The 17,357-nt window shown below is 41.9% G+C and overlaps 1 protein-coding gene across 1 annotated transcript in view; it reads left to right on the top strand.

Moving 5' to 3' along the window:
* Window positions 1-17,357, top strand: part of CRB1 (crumbs cell polarity complex component 1) — a 92,435-nt gene that overhangs the window by 20,601 nt on the left and 54,477 nt on the right. The window contains exons 2-5 of the mRNA XM_031505516.2: window positions 6,084-6,668; window positions 11,948-12,143; window positions 15,572-15,711; window positions 17,112-17,294. Of these exons, the coding sequence (XP_031361376.2) occupies window positions 6,084-6,668; window positions 11,948-12,143; window positions 15,572-15,711; window positions 17,112-17,294 (1,104 nt within the window). The remainder of the gene's footprint in view (window positions 1-6,083; window positions 6,669-11,947; window positions 12,144-15,571; window positions 15,712-17,111; window positions 17,295-17,357) is intronic.

Below are 17,357 nucleotides of genomic sequence, written 5' to 3'. Positions count from 1 at the left end.
GATCCCAATCTCTGTTCCTGCCAATTATGCAGCTGTGCTTATTTCTTCCCCAGTTCTTCATGATACATCAAGATTGAACATCTATCTGCACACCCACAACTTTCTAAGGCTGTCTTTGCAGGGAAGTTAATGTCAGAGTGATTTTTGTGTATTTTTTGTGTCACAGTGCACTGTAGATAAATGGAGAGAGGATTAGTTACACCAAAGCCGCAGCTCCTCAATGCAGCAGTAAATGCCTTGGGCAATATTTTAATATTTCCAGTTAAATGATAATTATTTCAAGATCTCAGTATAGTAACAGAGCTTGATATTTCAGTGACACAGATTCACACTCATGTTTTAAAATCCCAAGGGCAGGTCTCAAACAAGTAATGAGCATGAGCCTTGAAGGTTCATGCTTCTGACTCCAGCCACTGGGCTACCTAAATCCTTGCTACCATCATGTTATCCTGTGACTTTTTTGGTGAGCTGATTTGATCACAATGTAAGCCTTTAGCTGTGAACAAATGCTGTATGCTGGTTTTTATTCAACAGAACCCAGACCGAAGTAACAGCAGTAAGAGAAGCACTCGTTGCTTCATTTGTGATCTAATTTTCTTTTCTTCCCTTACTGACTGACCACCACCAAGATGTCAATTATATATGTCATTCCAACAGATTTTAAAAAACAGAACTAAAACAAACAACCCTCCCCACCAAAAAAAACCCAAAAAAACAACTACCCACAAAAACCAAAACCAAACACACAGGTAACACATTTTCTGATGTTGAAGTTGGAGTTTTTTTATAGAGCCAAACACCTCACTATTGCAATTCAATCCTTCTTTCCTAAATAATGTTTTTAAAATTTAATCTCTCAACTCATAGACCAGGAGTTTTTTGCTACCCATTTTTTCCCCCAAAAATGTATAGCTTAGTAAATAGTCAGGTTTTCTTGTGAACTGTTTTATCTGCACTGGCTGGTGTAGCTTCCTAGTTTTAATTCAAATGTGTAAAGTAATAACTGTTTAAAAAAAGGAAAGGAAAAAAGTGCTCAAAGTGCAGTAAAATCATCAGTGATGGTGAATATATGGGTATCAAGAAGTTCTCTATCTTATAATAGATTTTTTTTTTTCCCCAGAAAATAGACTGTGTTAAGAAGGCCAGAAAATCCTGCAGCATATGTAAAAGATTCCAAAGTTGTTAGTGTTGAGAGTTTCTGTGAAGCTCAGAGTCCTCCTTCAGGGGCAGAAGGCATATCTGAAGAACAGCACTGCAAATTACAAGCAGCCTTCAGGCACAATGAGATGATTAACAAAGTGCAGGCATGGCCACAGCCAAGTGAACCCTGGTTCATAACAGCATGATTAGCAGTGATTGAAATTTGATTTTAAATGCGGCCACTGATTATGACATTTCACCAACTCGTAGGAAGAGTTGTGTCTTGAAAGAACAAGTCTTTGCTAAAAGACATTTCTGACACAAAGAACTCAAACCAGATTGCAAAGTATTTCTCTGGAGGTTTTGAGTGGCTGAGATTGCTAATTGTCAGAATCTGATCATCAATTCACTTTGTTTTGATCTTATCAACATAGAAGAATATTTTGAAAAATGGACATGAACCCAGTAAATCTCTGATTCCAACAGGATCTAGGAAAAAACCCTCAAAATTGTCAGGAAAGATATACAGATGAGCTTTTCAAAATTACCTGCCTTACTGAGGAACAATAGTTTAGCAATCAGATTATCTGTGCCAAAATGATTTGGCCATTTCAAAATCCCTGCCCAGTTTATGACAACTTTTCCCTAATTCAATTTTGGCCCTCTAATGTCATTGACATGCATTTCTAACATCATAAAAATTGTTTTGTATCACTGCAGTAGTTTCTGACCATTCAGAAGCCTTTACCAGCCAAAATCATGCATTTTTACTGCTTATTAGCTGTATAAGCTCAATTATTAATACACTAACAAGATCATTTCAATGAATTTAAATAATCTTACCCAAGAGCAAAAAACCAAAGCTAAAACGGTCTTTTTCTTGTTATTTCTTATATTAAGTCAGTTGTGCCAGTTCCTGAAATAGCTGCAGGTATGGCCATGTTTCTGGTAGTGTGGATAATGTGCCAGTAGATGGCAAGCTTTACTGCAAAGAATTTCACTGCCAACCATCTCATCTGCATCTCAAGGATTTAACCATGGGGCAAAACGCTTGGCACTAAATCCTCTTGTAATGAGATTAAAGTACCACTGTTTATAAAGAGACTGATAATTACCTCAAGTGTCAGTCAATGTAAATCCAAAGCAATCAGCATTGTTGCCATTTTTCCTAAAGTTACATACGAGTTTTAAGACTCTGTCAGAACAAGTCACTGCTGAAGTGACCTTAATTGCTTAGGAATGAAAAACAGCTCCTCTGCACATCTGAGGTATAGCATCCTGGTTATCCTTCTGCAACCTGGCCAAAAACCAAGCTCCCCTGAAATATTTCTGTTCCTTTGCAGCTCTTTCTGTGGGTGCAGAAGAGAATATTCTTCAGGTATCTGCTCAAACTGAGACAGTCTTTGCATCAATCATCACACTGCATCACAGGGCATGCAGGAGCTTCCACCTGCCATACTCTTCATCCTCCTTCCATGCAACTCTCAGCTCAGGAGGTTCTCAAATCATCCTTCCACATCACTCCAGAACAGCAGGGAAACTCAGTTTCCACAGGAAAGCAAGGGAGATAGTGCAAATAACTTACCTGTAACAGGTGGAAAATGGTGTTTGAACTACCAGTCCAGAATCCAAAGATTAGCTGAAGCACTCACATCATGCAGGAACATGATTAGAAAAAAAAAAAAAAAAAGAAAAAAAAAAAAGAAAAAAAAAAAGACATGGAAATGTCCAAGTGAACTGCACACCATTTGATAACTATGGTGTGCTAAGTGCATACCTCTGATGATCACCTTTTGAGATGCAGTTTTGCTGCAGAGACAAACTGCTATAGAGTACACTTAAACTCTTGGTCTCAGCCTTTAAACCACAACCAAGCTAAAACTCAGCATGGTTACATCTCTGCTAAGACCTTCAGAATTCCTGTGTTCCTCAAAAACTACACAAATAATAAAAACCATGGCACAGTGCATTAGAATAAAGACAGAACACCAAAAGTGTTGCTCTTTCACTATAAACTTGTCATAAAAATCAGACAAGAGTATCCTCTAGAGAGTACTGGATTTATTGAATTGTCTGTTGGCAATTTCTGCATAAGAAATTAATTTTATAAAAGATACAAAAGTTTAAATTAAAACACTGCTTAAAAAATCTAGGAAAGGTTTTCTGTTTCGTGTTTTTCCCATAATGATGTCACCCTGCAGACAAATTGGTTGCCCTCACTACATACAGACAGTGCTTTTAGGGCTGTCTTTCCCCTTTCCCCTCCACTCTTACTGCCTCAGAGAGCTATGAAGCTTTTTAACCAGAGCTCACTCTTGCTATCAAAACTGCAGACTGGCAAACACATCATGTCCTCACACAGTCATTATAACAAACTCAGCCTGTTGAATGCAAATTAACTCTGGAAAAGCAGTAATAATTAACTAAATTGCTTCTCATGTCACCGTGGTCCTGTGTAAGAAAGCACGCAAATGACTGACCTCACCTCTTGTAGCTTACACAGTACAACAGTTAGACAACATTATAACTTGATCATAATTAATTTCTTCAAATTTGCAATGTTTCCCCAAACACGCACTTTAATGAATTTTAAATAGGTACACAGACTGAAAGAAAAGCTCTCTAAAGTTGTGCAAGGAAAATGCAGGATGCAGAAGTTCCTAAAGAACACAGTTTTGCTAATTTTAACTGTAATTAATAGATTGCAGTAAGCTCTGTATTATCCAGGCTAAAGAAAAAAAGTAAATGCATGGGCAAAACACAAAATTATGTAAACCAGGACATCAGAACATACATAAGAGTGTGCTGAGGAAGAGAAGGGTCTGAATTACTGCTGACAGTGGTGCAGGTCAGTACATGTGACCAATGTCTTGGATTTTTGCTTTCAGTGAGAACTCTGAGCTGGAGCAAGTGCAACCAACACCACATCAGGATGAAACACCTGCTCCCAAAACTGATTATTAACAGGTTTGGGGAGGGTCTTTTTAAAGGCAGGCTAATCCAAAAGTACTATTTTTGTCCTGTTTTCCTTCAGAGAACATGAAGTAACACTCCAGTTCTCCTCCTACTAATCAATGTTTAGCTTGCTTTCTATGTAATCCTTAAGACCACTGTTGGTTTTAAATCATGGTGTCACTGTTGCTATCAATGTTACTACATAAATCTATTCCCCTTGTTCAAACAAGCATTAATTAGTTATCTGGTTCAGTAAATGTACCTATTCATGAACATCAAGTTAATTCAGACTGGTCCTTCCAATTCTCAGAGGCACTGCTTCTCCGTGTGCACCTCAATTCAGAAAGCACAACAGTCATGCACAGGTAATTTTTAAGCCTTTCCATTTATTATCTTAGTGTCAAATCTACACAAGCAGGGTTTCCTAAGCTAGTTAAGCCTTCTGATACTTTCTTCCCCCACTTCCCCCTCCTAGGAGAAAAACATTATATTAAAATGCTTATAATGATTGTATTTTATATATATATATATATATATAATTATATATATATATAATTAGTGATTGTATTCTATATTAAAATGCACACTATGGAAACACACCATGACCAGTCAGTTTGTATTCTCTGACACCCCTCCCTGGTTGGTTGGTTGGTTGGCTGGTTGGTTAGTATCCTTGGGTGACAAGCCCTAGCCCCTCCCTTTTCCAGAGATTTGTCCCAGTGCTGTTTATCAGCATTGGTCTAACTCCAGTTATTGGAGTCTCCATCTCTGTTTACCTCCTCTCTTTCAGTGCCCCATCTCCATCTCTACTCCCAAATCTTAATTCAAGAACTGAGAATAAATTAGAGACTGTGGGTAGATGGGTCTGAATTCCTCTGAGAAGTTCAGCTCTCCCACAACACCCTGTTTGCACAAACACACACAGTTCTGCTGCTGGAGAAGACACATACTCTTCACATATCCAAACAACACCCCAGATTAAAAGTGTAAAACAAATAATAATAAAAAAGATGTTTACATTACTTACATATAGATAATTTAATGCAACTTCTGAGTTCCAGCTCATGAGTCTTTCTCTTATAAATTGCTTTCTCTTCTAAAGGAAAATTCAGCTTAATTTCACAGTCTTGGCCCAGAAAAAGCTGCTTCAGTGTATCCCAGAGGTGGATTCTGAACAGTGCTGGTAACAGCTCACCCTCCTTGACTGTGAAGTGAGAAGCAATTCTTGCTATTGTTATTCCTTACAGCTTCAAGGCAACTCCAAGTGGCCTTTAATTACTGACAGAAGCTCGGTGCCCAGAGGGTGAGGAAGTAAGGAACATCTTTACACCACATTCACCATGTCCTTCCAGCCTCTGAGGTTGGATGGCTCTCACAGGGCTGTTTTGCATCTCAGGTGTTTGGTAGAGTCTTTGTGGTGCAGATGCTGTACACCTGTGAAATTACTATTTATAATAAGCAAATCAAAATCAAGGTGCCTGATGGTTTGAACTGTTTATTTGAGCTATAACTGCATCTGAGTAATTTAGCTTGTGAAACCCAATGCACAAAAGAATGGTACCAGCACAAAAGTGATATTGAACTAAAAAAAGTGGTGCATCTCCTTTCTCTAGTATGAAAACCAGAAACAAAAACCTTAACTATATCTAAATATGTTCCATATTGTTGGATATCCATTGACAACAACCAATATTGTCTCAACTATACTTTTAATATAGTGTTAAATAATCCTGACACTCCAGACCATGGCTGTTGAAAGAGGCGAGAACAGGAAATTACAACCTACTCAAGTTTTCATAATTGTTTTCATTATACACTCATTAGTCCACTAATGCATCACAGAGTTGCCAGTCCTGTTTTCTTCTCAATAGCCAGCAATTGGAGCCGTGGATTTTGAAGCACAGTTGTGTTAAGAACTACACTTCTTTCACTGTTGGTTACTCCCAGTGCTGTGGAATTCCTCAAGATTTTTTGTGTTTCTTTCCTAGAATCGCTTTGCACGAGGAATGACTCCAGGTGCCTGTCAAACTCTTGCCAAAAGAACTCTACATGTGTTGCTGGTCATAAAGATGACCCTTGCCTTTGTGCAGATGCATCAGTGGACAGCGTGGAGGAGCTCTGCAACAAAACCTCCAACCCTTGCTCCTCCAACCCTTGTCTCCCAAACGCTACCTGCCTGGGCTCTGCCGGGAACCTCAGCTTTACCTGCAAGTGCCCCGCTGGGTACAACGGCCCTAGCTGCGAAATTGCTGACAGTGACTGTGACACCAACCCGTGCGAGCACGGAGGCACCTGCCAAAGCGGCCTGGCGGGGCCCACCTGCCTCTGCAGCGCCGGCTACGCGGGCGCGCTGTGCGAGAGGGACGTGGACGAGTGCATCTCCGAGCCGTGCCGCAACGGGGCCCTGTGCCGCGACGGCGTGGACGGGTACTCCTGCTACTGCGTCCCAGGCTACCAGGGCAAGCACTGCGACCTGGAGGTGAACGAGTGCGCCTCAGAGCCCTGCCTGAACGGGGCCACGTGCCTCAACCAGATCGGGCACTATGACTGCATCTGTCCCCTTGGCTACACGGGTAAGCCCTATTAAAGCAACTTTTCCTCTGGGTCGTGTGGAACCATCATAACTCACATTCCACGTTCAGCTCCCTCGCCCACGCGTGGGTTTAGCCATATCTGCATCACCACCTTGTCTTTAGCCTTGAAACCAGTGGCTGTTGGTACATTACAGATAAGCACATCACTGTTAACTACTGATACCAGAAAGAGAAGGGTTAAAGAAATCTCACATTCACCAAAATCTACACAGCAGTTTTGTGAACGCCAAGCTATGTCACAGGGCTAGGTTGACTTTGCTTTTAAAAGAAATATTCTCAAAATGCTCTCTTCGGGGTGTTATATCTAGTTTTTTTCTGAGGATAAAAACCTATGTTTAACAGATTCAAAAATTAGATTCAAGTAGACAAATTCTACTCTAAACATAGACATTTCACATTAAATTTCTTTCATCTGCCCTTCCCAGAAACAAAGGACTCATATGAGTGCAACTAGAACATTATGTATGTTACGTGGACAAGTGTTATGTTCCCAAACTGCCCATTTTTTGATAATCCCATTTTATGTAGCTCCATTTTTAAGGTACAGGTGTGATTTTTCTCCCCTACTTCCTCTACTGGAAAGTATATAATTCTTGTTGGAAGACAGCTCCCTTCAAATTTCAAAGCTGTATTCAGGGGTAGGACTGTGAAAGGTAGCACACTGAATCATTAAAAGGAGAAAAGGGGAGGCATTTTAGTGATAGATTGCAAGTCAGGTAAGCAAAGGAAAAGAAACAGTCATACAACAAAAAGGGGAGAAAAAACAGCTATTGCTTCAAGTGATTCAAATGAATAAGAAATAAGAGATGTGGTTTACAGCTCCATCCCCAAATCCCCATGCAGGAGGGGAAGTCAGAGGTAAAAAGCAGCTTTCCTGTGTCTAACACAGCACTTGTTGGAAGGCAGCCCTTGGTTAATATCCCTTATGAGCACAGAGAATGTTATTTGAAGGAAGCTTGTTACCTTCCTGCCACCCCGCTGCTGCCAGGGGGTGTCGGAGCCCGGGCCAGCTGAGGAGAAAACTACACAACTGAGGGAAAGCCAAAGAGCAGAAGGAAGGAAAAACCTATTAACAACCAGCATGGTTACTCTGCAATGATCACACTCAGCCCAGACCTCCTGTTGTATTCAGGAAACTGTATTTGTTTAACTGGCTGTTAGTGGGGTCCAGGCCTGGATCCACAGCCCAGAAACTTGGTTTGAAAGAGTTGGAATATACACCTTAGAGACAAAGGGAGAGAAAACATAATGAAATAGTGAAGCACAAACAAAAAGAAATAAAAATTTAGGTCAACACAAATTCCTGATGGAAACTCACTCTGCTGGAAGACACTCTACTTTCATCATGAAATTCTGCTGTTTCCATAGCTGATGCTCTTTTCTCTCACAAAAAAAAAGTCACCAAAGCTACACACTTTGCACAAGCAGAGTTAAAAAATGAGGAGAGGACCAAGGAAGGAGAAGAGGTCTAAAATACACAGCAGAATGGGCTGCAGTGTTTTGACATAAGCTCTGACACTGCTTCCATCAGCAAAGAGACTAACCATAGGAATTCTATAGAGGAGTCGCAGACCATTCCTCCAGCAGTAAAACATCAGCTTTAAAAAGGTACTTAACAAAATGTTTTATCAGAAGCATTCTTTTTTGTTGTTTTTTTTTGCACCTTGCTGAGTTGTGCTAAATGCACAAGCCAGAAGGATTACAGGATGAAAGCCTCGAGGTGTCCCCAGTGGTAATAAAACCCCTCATTTACCTCGTCAGGGGATCTTGTCAACCATTATTATCCTGGCCTGACACCATGAATTACTGTGGGAAGTCATCCAGCCTCATCTCATTTCCTTAAGATGTAAAAACAGGTTATATCTCTTGATATGCAGGTAAAGAAGGTACAGTAAATCTATAGCTGCAATGTTAACCAAATGCATGAGTTACTGGCTGCTGTTGCTACTTGTTTCATGGACTATGACTGCTATTTTGTGTGATTGGTATGCTGCAGCACTTAAAATAGCTGAGAAATGTCACACGTAATTCTTACACAAATGGAAGAGGTTAGAATACACCAAGAGCCAAAGACTGGAAAATTTAGCATGAAATCTGTAGTTTCTATGATAATGTTCTGCATGTGTGAAATTATTTACAAGACATGTGTCACACAGCTGTTAAATAATGAAGTTCAATTGGTTTGTTGAAGTTTTGCTGGCTACCCTAATCAATTGCATTTTCTCCTCCATTGGACTAATTGCACTTGCTTTTAATTCACCCCAACAGAGCACGGTGTAAGAGCCTGTTATTACCCACAGCTACATGCATTAATTACCTTCCTGAAGCCAGTCCTCTATTGCCAGTGAACATTCCAGTGTGAACTCTCAGGAGTGCATGGCAGTTCCAAAACCCATTCTCAGCCTAAAACAGCAAGTGAAAGTGTTTCAGTGGCAGACAAAATAGGTGCAGGGAGCTGGATTTGCTCATTGTGCAATACCTTTTATGATGAGGTAACCATCGCTGTGATGACGTCCGTAAAATTTGAGGAAATTACTCCTGATAGATCTCCAAGCTTTCATTCAGTATTCTCATCAATAATGTATGTGCTATGCAAATATTAAGAATAGATGCATCATAAATAAGTCTTAGGCACTTAAAGGCAAGCAGAGGCACAGCAACTCTACCATGGGATGGAAAACCTCAAATAGAGATCTCACTTCCCAACAAGCTCATGTCCCTGTTGTTGTGGATGTAATAGCAAACCACACAGTACATCCAACAGCAATTGGCCTCAGTGCAAAGCCTGTTTCCTTCCCCAGCTTTCCAGTTTCAAACCAGCACTCCCCACCTTGTGTCCTAGCCACCCTAGATATTCAGCTCGGATGAGATGCCCAAACTTAAAAGGGACAAGCCTTGATCAAAAAAACACAACTTCTCCCTCTAACATTGGCTGTGTGTCCTTCATCCTCACTTGTGTTTACTTTTTCTTGACTGGGGCTGTAGAAAGAAGTGCACAGTAGGACTCAGTGGAGAAGCAAGCAGTATAAGAAACAACCCTGGTTCTTCAGAGAAACTGCAAAAGTTACAAATGTGACTTCTCCCCACCTTCTCAGCATTTCAATTCAAACCATTTGTGTGGTTTGTACATGCAGGGATGCTCAGCCTGCTCCAGGACACCCAGGGTGCCTCAGCTTGTGGTGGTGCAGCCCTGTGCAATAACTGCGGCGGGGCTCCTTGGCGCTCTCCTTCCCGCCTGGCATATGATATTTGGCATACAGCATATTTATGACAGAATGTTAGACTGAGGTGAAAATGCAGATCTAATCTTTTCATCTCTCTTCTACACATCTAAGAAAGCCTGACAGCAGACTCAGTGGAGGCTAGGAAGGGATTCCCCCTGTCTGCATGGCAGATCGCATTGGCTGGATGCATTATACAGGGAGAAGTTTTCTTCTGAGGCAACATTGCCGAAGGCAGGTTACTGGGCTTGATAGATTAAAGACATGAACCAAAACAACAACGCTATGTTCTCATGTTAATTGTCAGGCTGTTCTCAGGCCTGTAGTTTTAAATTTGGCTGAGCTGAGGATCAGTTGAACAGGGCTTGTTTTGTCACATGATTTTTAGTGTTCGCAGTAAGCTGTTAACAAGCTCTGGCAGATTTACGGTCACTAGACACACTTTTGCAAACACATTGTTTATAATTACAGTGAATTCACAGGGCAATGACCACAGAGGGACTGCTGACTATATCTGGCTGTAATGTACATTACCGTAAAGCCGTAAGAGAGCGTTCCTGTGCTGGGCTCTCGTGGCAGGCTCCCACTGAAAATAGTGGTTGGCTGAGCAGTGAACCTTGTACTGGGGGCACGCCACTGGCAGCTTCCCCATCCACTATGTGGTCTCAAGGAACTATTTCTCAACTGCTGAAAATAGGAATTTGCACTTTAATGCTTAAAGACAATGAAAAATAGTTATGAGGCAACATCTCCAATTTTTGGTGTGGCATTTTAAGACATTTCCTGGTACTTATCCATAGTACGGACTTATTCTTTTAAAACAAAGATGCTCACAAGCATCAAAATAAATTATTAATGAAGTGACAGTGCTAAATATTATCAATCTCTGTGTTTTAAGAAAGATGCTCAAAGTTATAATGTACAAATTTCACAGCAGTACAGAACTGACAAAAGGACCATAAATAAAGAATTAGAGATAAGCTCCTAAATAAATTGCAAGAGTGATACCCATCATCAAACATGCCTGTTCCCTCTGTTCAAAGTCTACCCTATCATCTTCTACTGAAAACTTCACTTTTACAAAAAAAGAAAAAAAAAAGAACCCATTCTCAGGGCTGCAGGTTTTTTTTCAAGTAGGAAATTCTCCTGTAAACTTTTCAATACTGCAGCTACTTCGACAAGCCAAATAAAAAATAAGGAAATTCACTTCAAAGCAGCTTCTTCATTATAATTTGCCACTTTGCATCTGTTTTGTGGCTGATACTGTAGCTGCTAAAAAAACCTGACTTGGCAGGTGAAAATTATTTGAAAATATTACTCTATTGCTCCAAAACACTAAGTAAGTGCATAAGCATACAAAACCCTGAAATAATCAAAGCTGCAAGGCATTGGTTATTAAATTTTCTTAGTGTCTCCTGGTCTGTGCTAGAGATAAAAAAAAGGAGTGTATATTTAACCTGCCAACTATCACAAATAGCTGTGAAGTCAAGTTAGAACTGATTTATTTCCAGCAATTATCTCTGAAGAGCAGCTCCAAGATTCTGACCTGCTGCAAACATGGCACCACAGACCCATTTACTTGCATATTGGAAAGCCTTAAAAAAATTAAGCAATAATCCACTGCTAAACAAGACACCTCCCAATGAATTTAAAAAAAATGTGAATTCTCAATTTAAAGGTCAACTTTAAATGGACTCTTATGAGATCAATAAACTGCTGGTCGCTTCTGTATTATGTAAACAGGATAGTAGCATTGTTTGAATAAACTGAAAATTAGTTTGTCCTGTCTCCATGTTCAACAGAAAAAGTTATTTTACCTATTCTTGTGAAAACAACTGGCTTGTTCTTTTGTAAATTCTGCCAAGCCTTGAAAAAACTAGTTGTGCAAAGCACATTGAGGAGGAAATGCCTTTAAAAACCAGGCAACTGCATAAAGAAAAAAAAACATATTATGTGACTATTGTATTTCAGGCAGTTCTTGCTGAGATTTCCAAAGCTATCTCCTAAGCCTGGGGTCTATTTTCTCTGCTTTTGAAGGTACGAACTGTGAGGTGGAAATCGATGAGTGCTTGTCCCAGCCATGCCTGAACGGGGGGACCTGCCACGATTCCCTGGGGAGCTTCTCCTGCTCGTGCGCTCGGGGCTTCCTCGGGGACCGCTGCGGCACCGACGTGGACGAGTGCTCCAGCCAGCCCTGCCTGCACGGGGCACGCTGCACGGACGGGGCCAGTGGGTAGGTGTGCCAGCCGGGGCAGGCTCAGCCAGCTGCTCCTGGGGTGCCTCCGCAGGTGGGAACGCCATGGGAGCCTGCCTGGCCTGCTAGTCATCTCCTTCCACATTCTAGAGTTCACTCCTTGGTCCTGCACTAATTTCAGTTTTGATTTGAAAACGATTAAAGAATGCCAGTCTGGTGTCAGAGCCAATAGGACAACAAAACATTTATGGCAAAGGCTGACTGAGAAGTGTATTTTTCGTATTTGTACTTTAAATATTTACAACGCGCTGTTTTCCTGGCTGTTAGTACTGTCATTTAGATATCAATTCTGTTTCTAATGCTTACCAAACTTTAGTTTCCAAGAAATATGTGAGACTCTATAAAACTGAATTTGCTGACAGCAGCTGCCCACACTGACAGACAGAAGGATTAGAAGAGAGGCAGAGAAAAACTGTAATAATTGTAACCATAGTAATAGATATCATCAGGAAATGTGTCAGAAACTCTACAGGTTCAACAGCTACTTGTTCAAAAGGACCTGCAGCCCAAGGGCAAAAAAGTAACAACAGTAATTAAAAAAAAAAAAAAAAAAAAAAAAGGCGAATACAAGGCAATGGAAAAGTGAGATTCTCCACCTACTGTTACTAGCCCAACACAGAGGTCCAAGCAGAGCTCTGGCATTCACTCATCAATACTGGATTTTCTGGCTCAGCATGAGCTTCCCAAACTGAACACACATATGTATATAAGCTCAGCCTGAAAGTTCCCCAGCGTATTCATGCAGGTGCTCCTCTTGCCAGTACAAGATTTGTCCTTTATTGTGTATTTTCCAGTTTTTATAAAGCAGTTTTGAAGACTTTGGTGCCCGAAAAATCAGTCCAGAAGGCATGTCAGCAAAAGGCGTGCTTGCCTTGAGTGAGGGGGTAAGAGATCATATTCTGGGAATGAGTTTTTCTGCAGTGTGGTGACATGGCACCAGCCTTGTGGAACTTCTTTTCAGCAGTGCTAAATGGCTCTGAGCAGGACAAAGCCATTTATTATTTCCCAGTGTAGCTACAGCATGGCAGCAGTGAGAGGGGGTCACCTTGGACATGACTCACTCAGACCTGTGCAGTAACCTGGAAGCCTTTTGAGGATACATGTGTGAGGTGAGCAACTGGGATGCTTATTCAGGCCAGACTTAATCCTGCTCATTTTTCTCCTGGCTTTTAAAGCTGAGGTACAATGCAAGACCAATTTTAATTGGCTTGCAATACTGCAGGGTATCTGGAGAACAATTGGAGCTCTTTCGGTATTTGTTATGTGATGGAAAGGAATGGACAACAAAGCAATTCAAAACAGAAGGGTGTCCAGCAATTTCCTTTCTTTTGTGTATTTTTGGGGATAAATTAAGAATTGTGGCATTTCAGCAGGAGTTTTCCTTTTCTGACTAATCTACAGTACAGCTGAGTGTTTGGTGTCTGTCACCAGCTCTCACAGAAGTGTGTACAAGGCAATGGATTTAGCACAAAAAGCTGTAAATACAAACATCAAACCAAATTCACTCGCAAATTTCAGACTGACCTTCCAGTGATGCTTCATGAATACAATTAAGTACAAGCTGATCTCTTAAAAAAAACCATTTTCACATAAGTAAACATTTAAACTCAACACTTTACAGACTCAGCTGGATGACAAAACCTAGTGTGCCTAGGCAGAGAGAACATCCTGCATGATCCATGTCTTTTTTCCATAGGAAATATTCCCAGGAGCTCTAATGTCCATAGGAGATTCCATAGGAAAGAATGCCTACATGTATTGCTTTCTGCAGATTATGAGAACATCAAACAAGAAATCAAAAAAATATGCTATATAGAGTATCTAAATTATCAGTCTTACTATAAAAAGCCATCTGCCTGCTCAGTTGTAGCCTGCTCACAAGCAGGGCACCATCCAGAATCCCTGAAGGTCGACAGCAATGTCAAATGCTAAAAGATACCCAAGAAAAAGGCACACAGGTGGGGCTGCAGTGGGTTACATTAAGCAGTGAGTTCTGGATATTCCTCCCTGCTCTATGATTCTGAACCAAAGGGAAAAGTAGCTGGGACACAGGCAGAAAAATAAGCTTTCACCAAAGCAAAGCAGCACCAAACTGAAGGTGCATGGGAGAAATGTGTGGAAAACTCAGCAGAAGAAGGAGGCTTCAGGTTTGAGAACATTCCTCAGAATAAAAATTACTTTTCTGATTCACATCTTCCTCATTACTTTTTATATCTGAAATTCAAATGCCACCTGGTCTGAGTCATCTCTGGTTTTGATTTAGGAATAATCCATACACCAGTAATAAACTGGCTGGCCAGAAGTTTCGGCTTATGCACACACTTAAACAGTGTAGTAAAAAGTTTACACTTTTTGTTCTGTTAGATTGCAGGAGCCAGTTGTTCTCTGATGTTGCTTTGTGTTCAACAATTTCACTTTCTCTTCATGTATTTACTCCAAGTCTAAGACTTGGATATTAAGCACAGAAATCATCAAATAAGCATACTTATATCTTGCTCAGCAAGATGCCCTATGAATGCAATTGTACAATAATGCTGTTATCACTTTAATGTAAAAGAAAATAGAAGAATAAATTTTTGTTTCCTATAATTTTTTAAAGTCAAGATCATACAAGCCTGCACAATTAACTTGTATCTTGCAAAAGCCTGTATTTTCATATAACATGTACATGTTAACTTTATACTTGATGACCAAATAACAGGTGTGCTGCTTTTTATAGCACTCAGCTCTCCAGGAAAATGAAAAACAAACAAAACTTCCCAGACATTAGTGATATCTGCATGTTGCTAATTTCTGTATGTACACTAGTTTGTTTACTTATGTTGTAGTTGCACTGCTATCAAAAGGGAGCTGTATTACTGTTGTTATTGGGACAAAGCAAGCAATTGACATTTTTGTTCTAACCTAACAATAAAAGGCTGGTTTGCAGGGAAAAAAAATCATTCAGTTGAGGAAAAATAAAATTCCTTATTTTTCTGCCAATGCAATTTCTACCAGTCCAAGAGGAAGGGATACTGCCTCCTCCCTTTTCATTTTGTGAATAATGTTAATCCAACAAAACAAATTTTCTTTAAAAAAAGCATTGGAAATGCCACAGACTTTTTTTTTTTTCTCCCAAAAACTAAAAAATAAGAAGAAAAAAGAAGTATCAGTCATTCTTCGGGTTGTGTCAAAACCAACCCATAAGCAATTCTTTTCCCCCAGACAAAACCACATATTTCAGGGAAAAGCTCATTGTTGGTTCCCAATTTCTATGGTTTCTCCTAAAGCACCAGATGGTGGTCTCAAGCTGGACTCAACCCTGTAAACTGCGAGCCAAGGCTACACAAGAAGCCTGTGCATGTGTGGGAACAAAGCCCAGATCTCTTGACTTCCAGCCTGAGTGAACATTGCATTCTGTGTTGCAGGTACAGCTGCAACTGCACCGGGACTGGATTTATGGGCTCGCACTGCGAGACCCTCATTCCCTTGTGCTGGTCACAACCATGCTACAACAACGCCACTTGTGAGGACCATGCTGACAATTACACATGCCACTGTTGGCCAGGTAAGATCCAAGTTCTCCTATACATGTTCCTTGAGTAGTTTTTTTTTTTTTTTTCCCTTGATACAATAAATGGTTGAAGCTCCATAACCTCAAAAGTCCTCTATGGCTTTGTGTTTACATGGGCTTCACTCATCATAAGGCAGAGCCCTTTGGGTAAGTTGCTTACTTTTCCAGCTAAGAATTGATTCTCCTGGAGAGCAGAAGTGGGCAAAACAAAAGGCACTGGCATTATGGTGACAAGACAGGAGATAAGTCAAAGCTGGGAGCCATCTCCTAGTGACTTAATCCTTCAAACCATGTGACACTGCATTACTGCTGCAGCTGGCACTGTTTTTAGTCTTCATTAACACAACCTTTAAACCAGTCTAAAAACTTCTGTTTAGCAGTTGGCAGTGAAACCCACAGGCTGTGTTTTCTACCAGCTTTAGGCAAACAGGCCCCACACCCCAGTGGGGACACAGACCCTGTGCTCTTGGGAGACCACACAACTCTATCAGCACACAGACTACAAGAAGCATCTCTAAGGAGTTTATGTCTGAGGAAGTTTATGAGCTTACTGAGGATGCAGGAGCAGAGACAACACTGTCAGCCCTAAATGCCTCACTATTGTTGCACTACACAAGCCTTGGTGCAATGGATAAGGAAAAATTACGCAGAACCCTTCACATTTTCCATAATTCAGGGATCATTGTAGCACTTAAGCCTCCAGATGAAACACTTTAAAACTACCAAATTATTTATACTCTCTGTCCTCTTCTGCCTTCCCACAATCTGAGAGTGTATTATACCACAATGCAGTGATTGTTACCCACACAAATCTCCACGTTACTGCCTAAATAAGTCCCAAACAAATGCTTTATGGCACAGCTCAACTCACTGATGTGGAGTAACCACAGCAATGTCCTGCTGCCAAGCCCTGGCAGGGTGTTGCGAACGGAACACTTGCAGCTTCAAGGAGCTGAGGAAAACTGAAGCCATGTGCAGCTACTATTCACAGGGTATCTTCTGGGGTCTGGAAGAGATGAACAGCACATGGAATGACAGAATTGTAGAACAGTTTGGGTTGCAAGGGACCTTAAAGACCTTCCTGTTCCTAAAAGGCACGACTAGGTGAAACGACAAGGGGAAACGGCTCCAAACTGAGAGCAAGTTTAAATTAGATATAAGGCCAAAATTCTTTCCGGTGAGGGTGGTGAGGCACAGGCTGCCAGGGAGGCTGAGGTGCCCCACCGCGGCGGCGCTGAGGCCAGGCCGCCGGGCGGCCCCGGGGGGGGCGCCGGGCGGGCCCCGGGGGGGGCGCCGGGCGGGCCCGGGGGGGGCGCCGGGCGGGCCCCGGGGGGGGCGCCGGGCGGGCCCGGGGGGGCGCCGTCACCGCCTGACCCGTGGCCGTGTCTCCGCAGGCTACGCGGGCTCCCGCTGCGAGGAGGACATCGCCGAGTGCCGCAGCAGCCCCTGCCTCTCCGGCGGCCGCTGCGTGGAGCGCTCCTGGGCCGGCCTCTACGGGCTGGTCCCGGGGCTGCCGCCGGCCTTCCGCTACGACCGGGCCGAGGGCTACGTCTGCCGCTGCCCGCCGGGCTTCGCCGGTAAGGCCCGGGGCCGGGGGGGCCGGCAGGGCTGCTCCGCCCGCGGCAGAGCACCAGCAGCGT

The sequence above is a fragment of the Lonchura striata genome, chromosome 9, assembly GCF_046129695.1.
Source record: "Lonchura striata isolate bLonStr1 chromosome 9, bLonStr1.mat, whole genome shotgun sequence".
NCBI lineage: Eukaryota > Metazoa > Chordata > Aves > Passeriformes > Estrildidae > Lonchura > Lonchura striata.
This window is presented reverse-complemented; position numbering and strand designations above follow the sequence as displayed.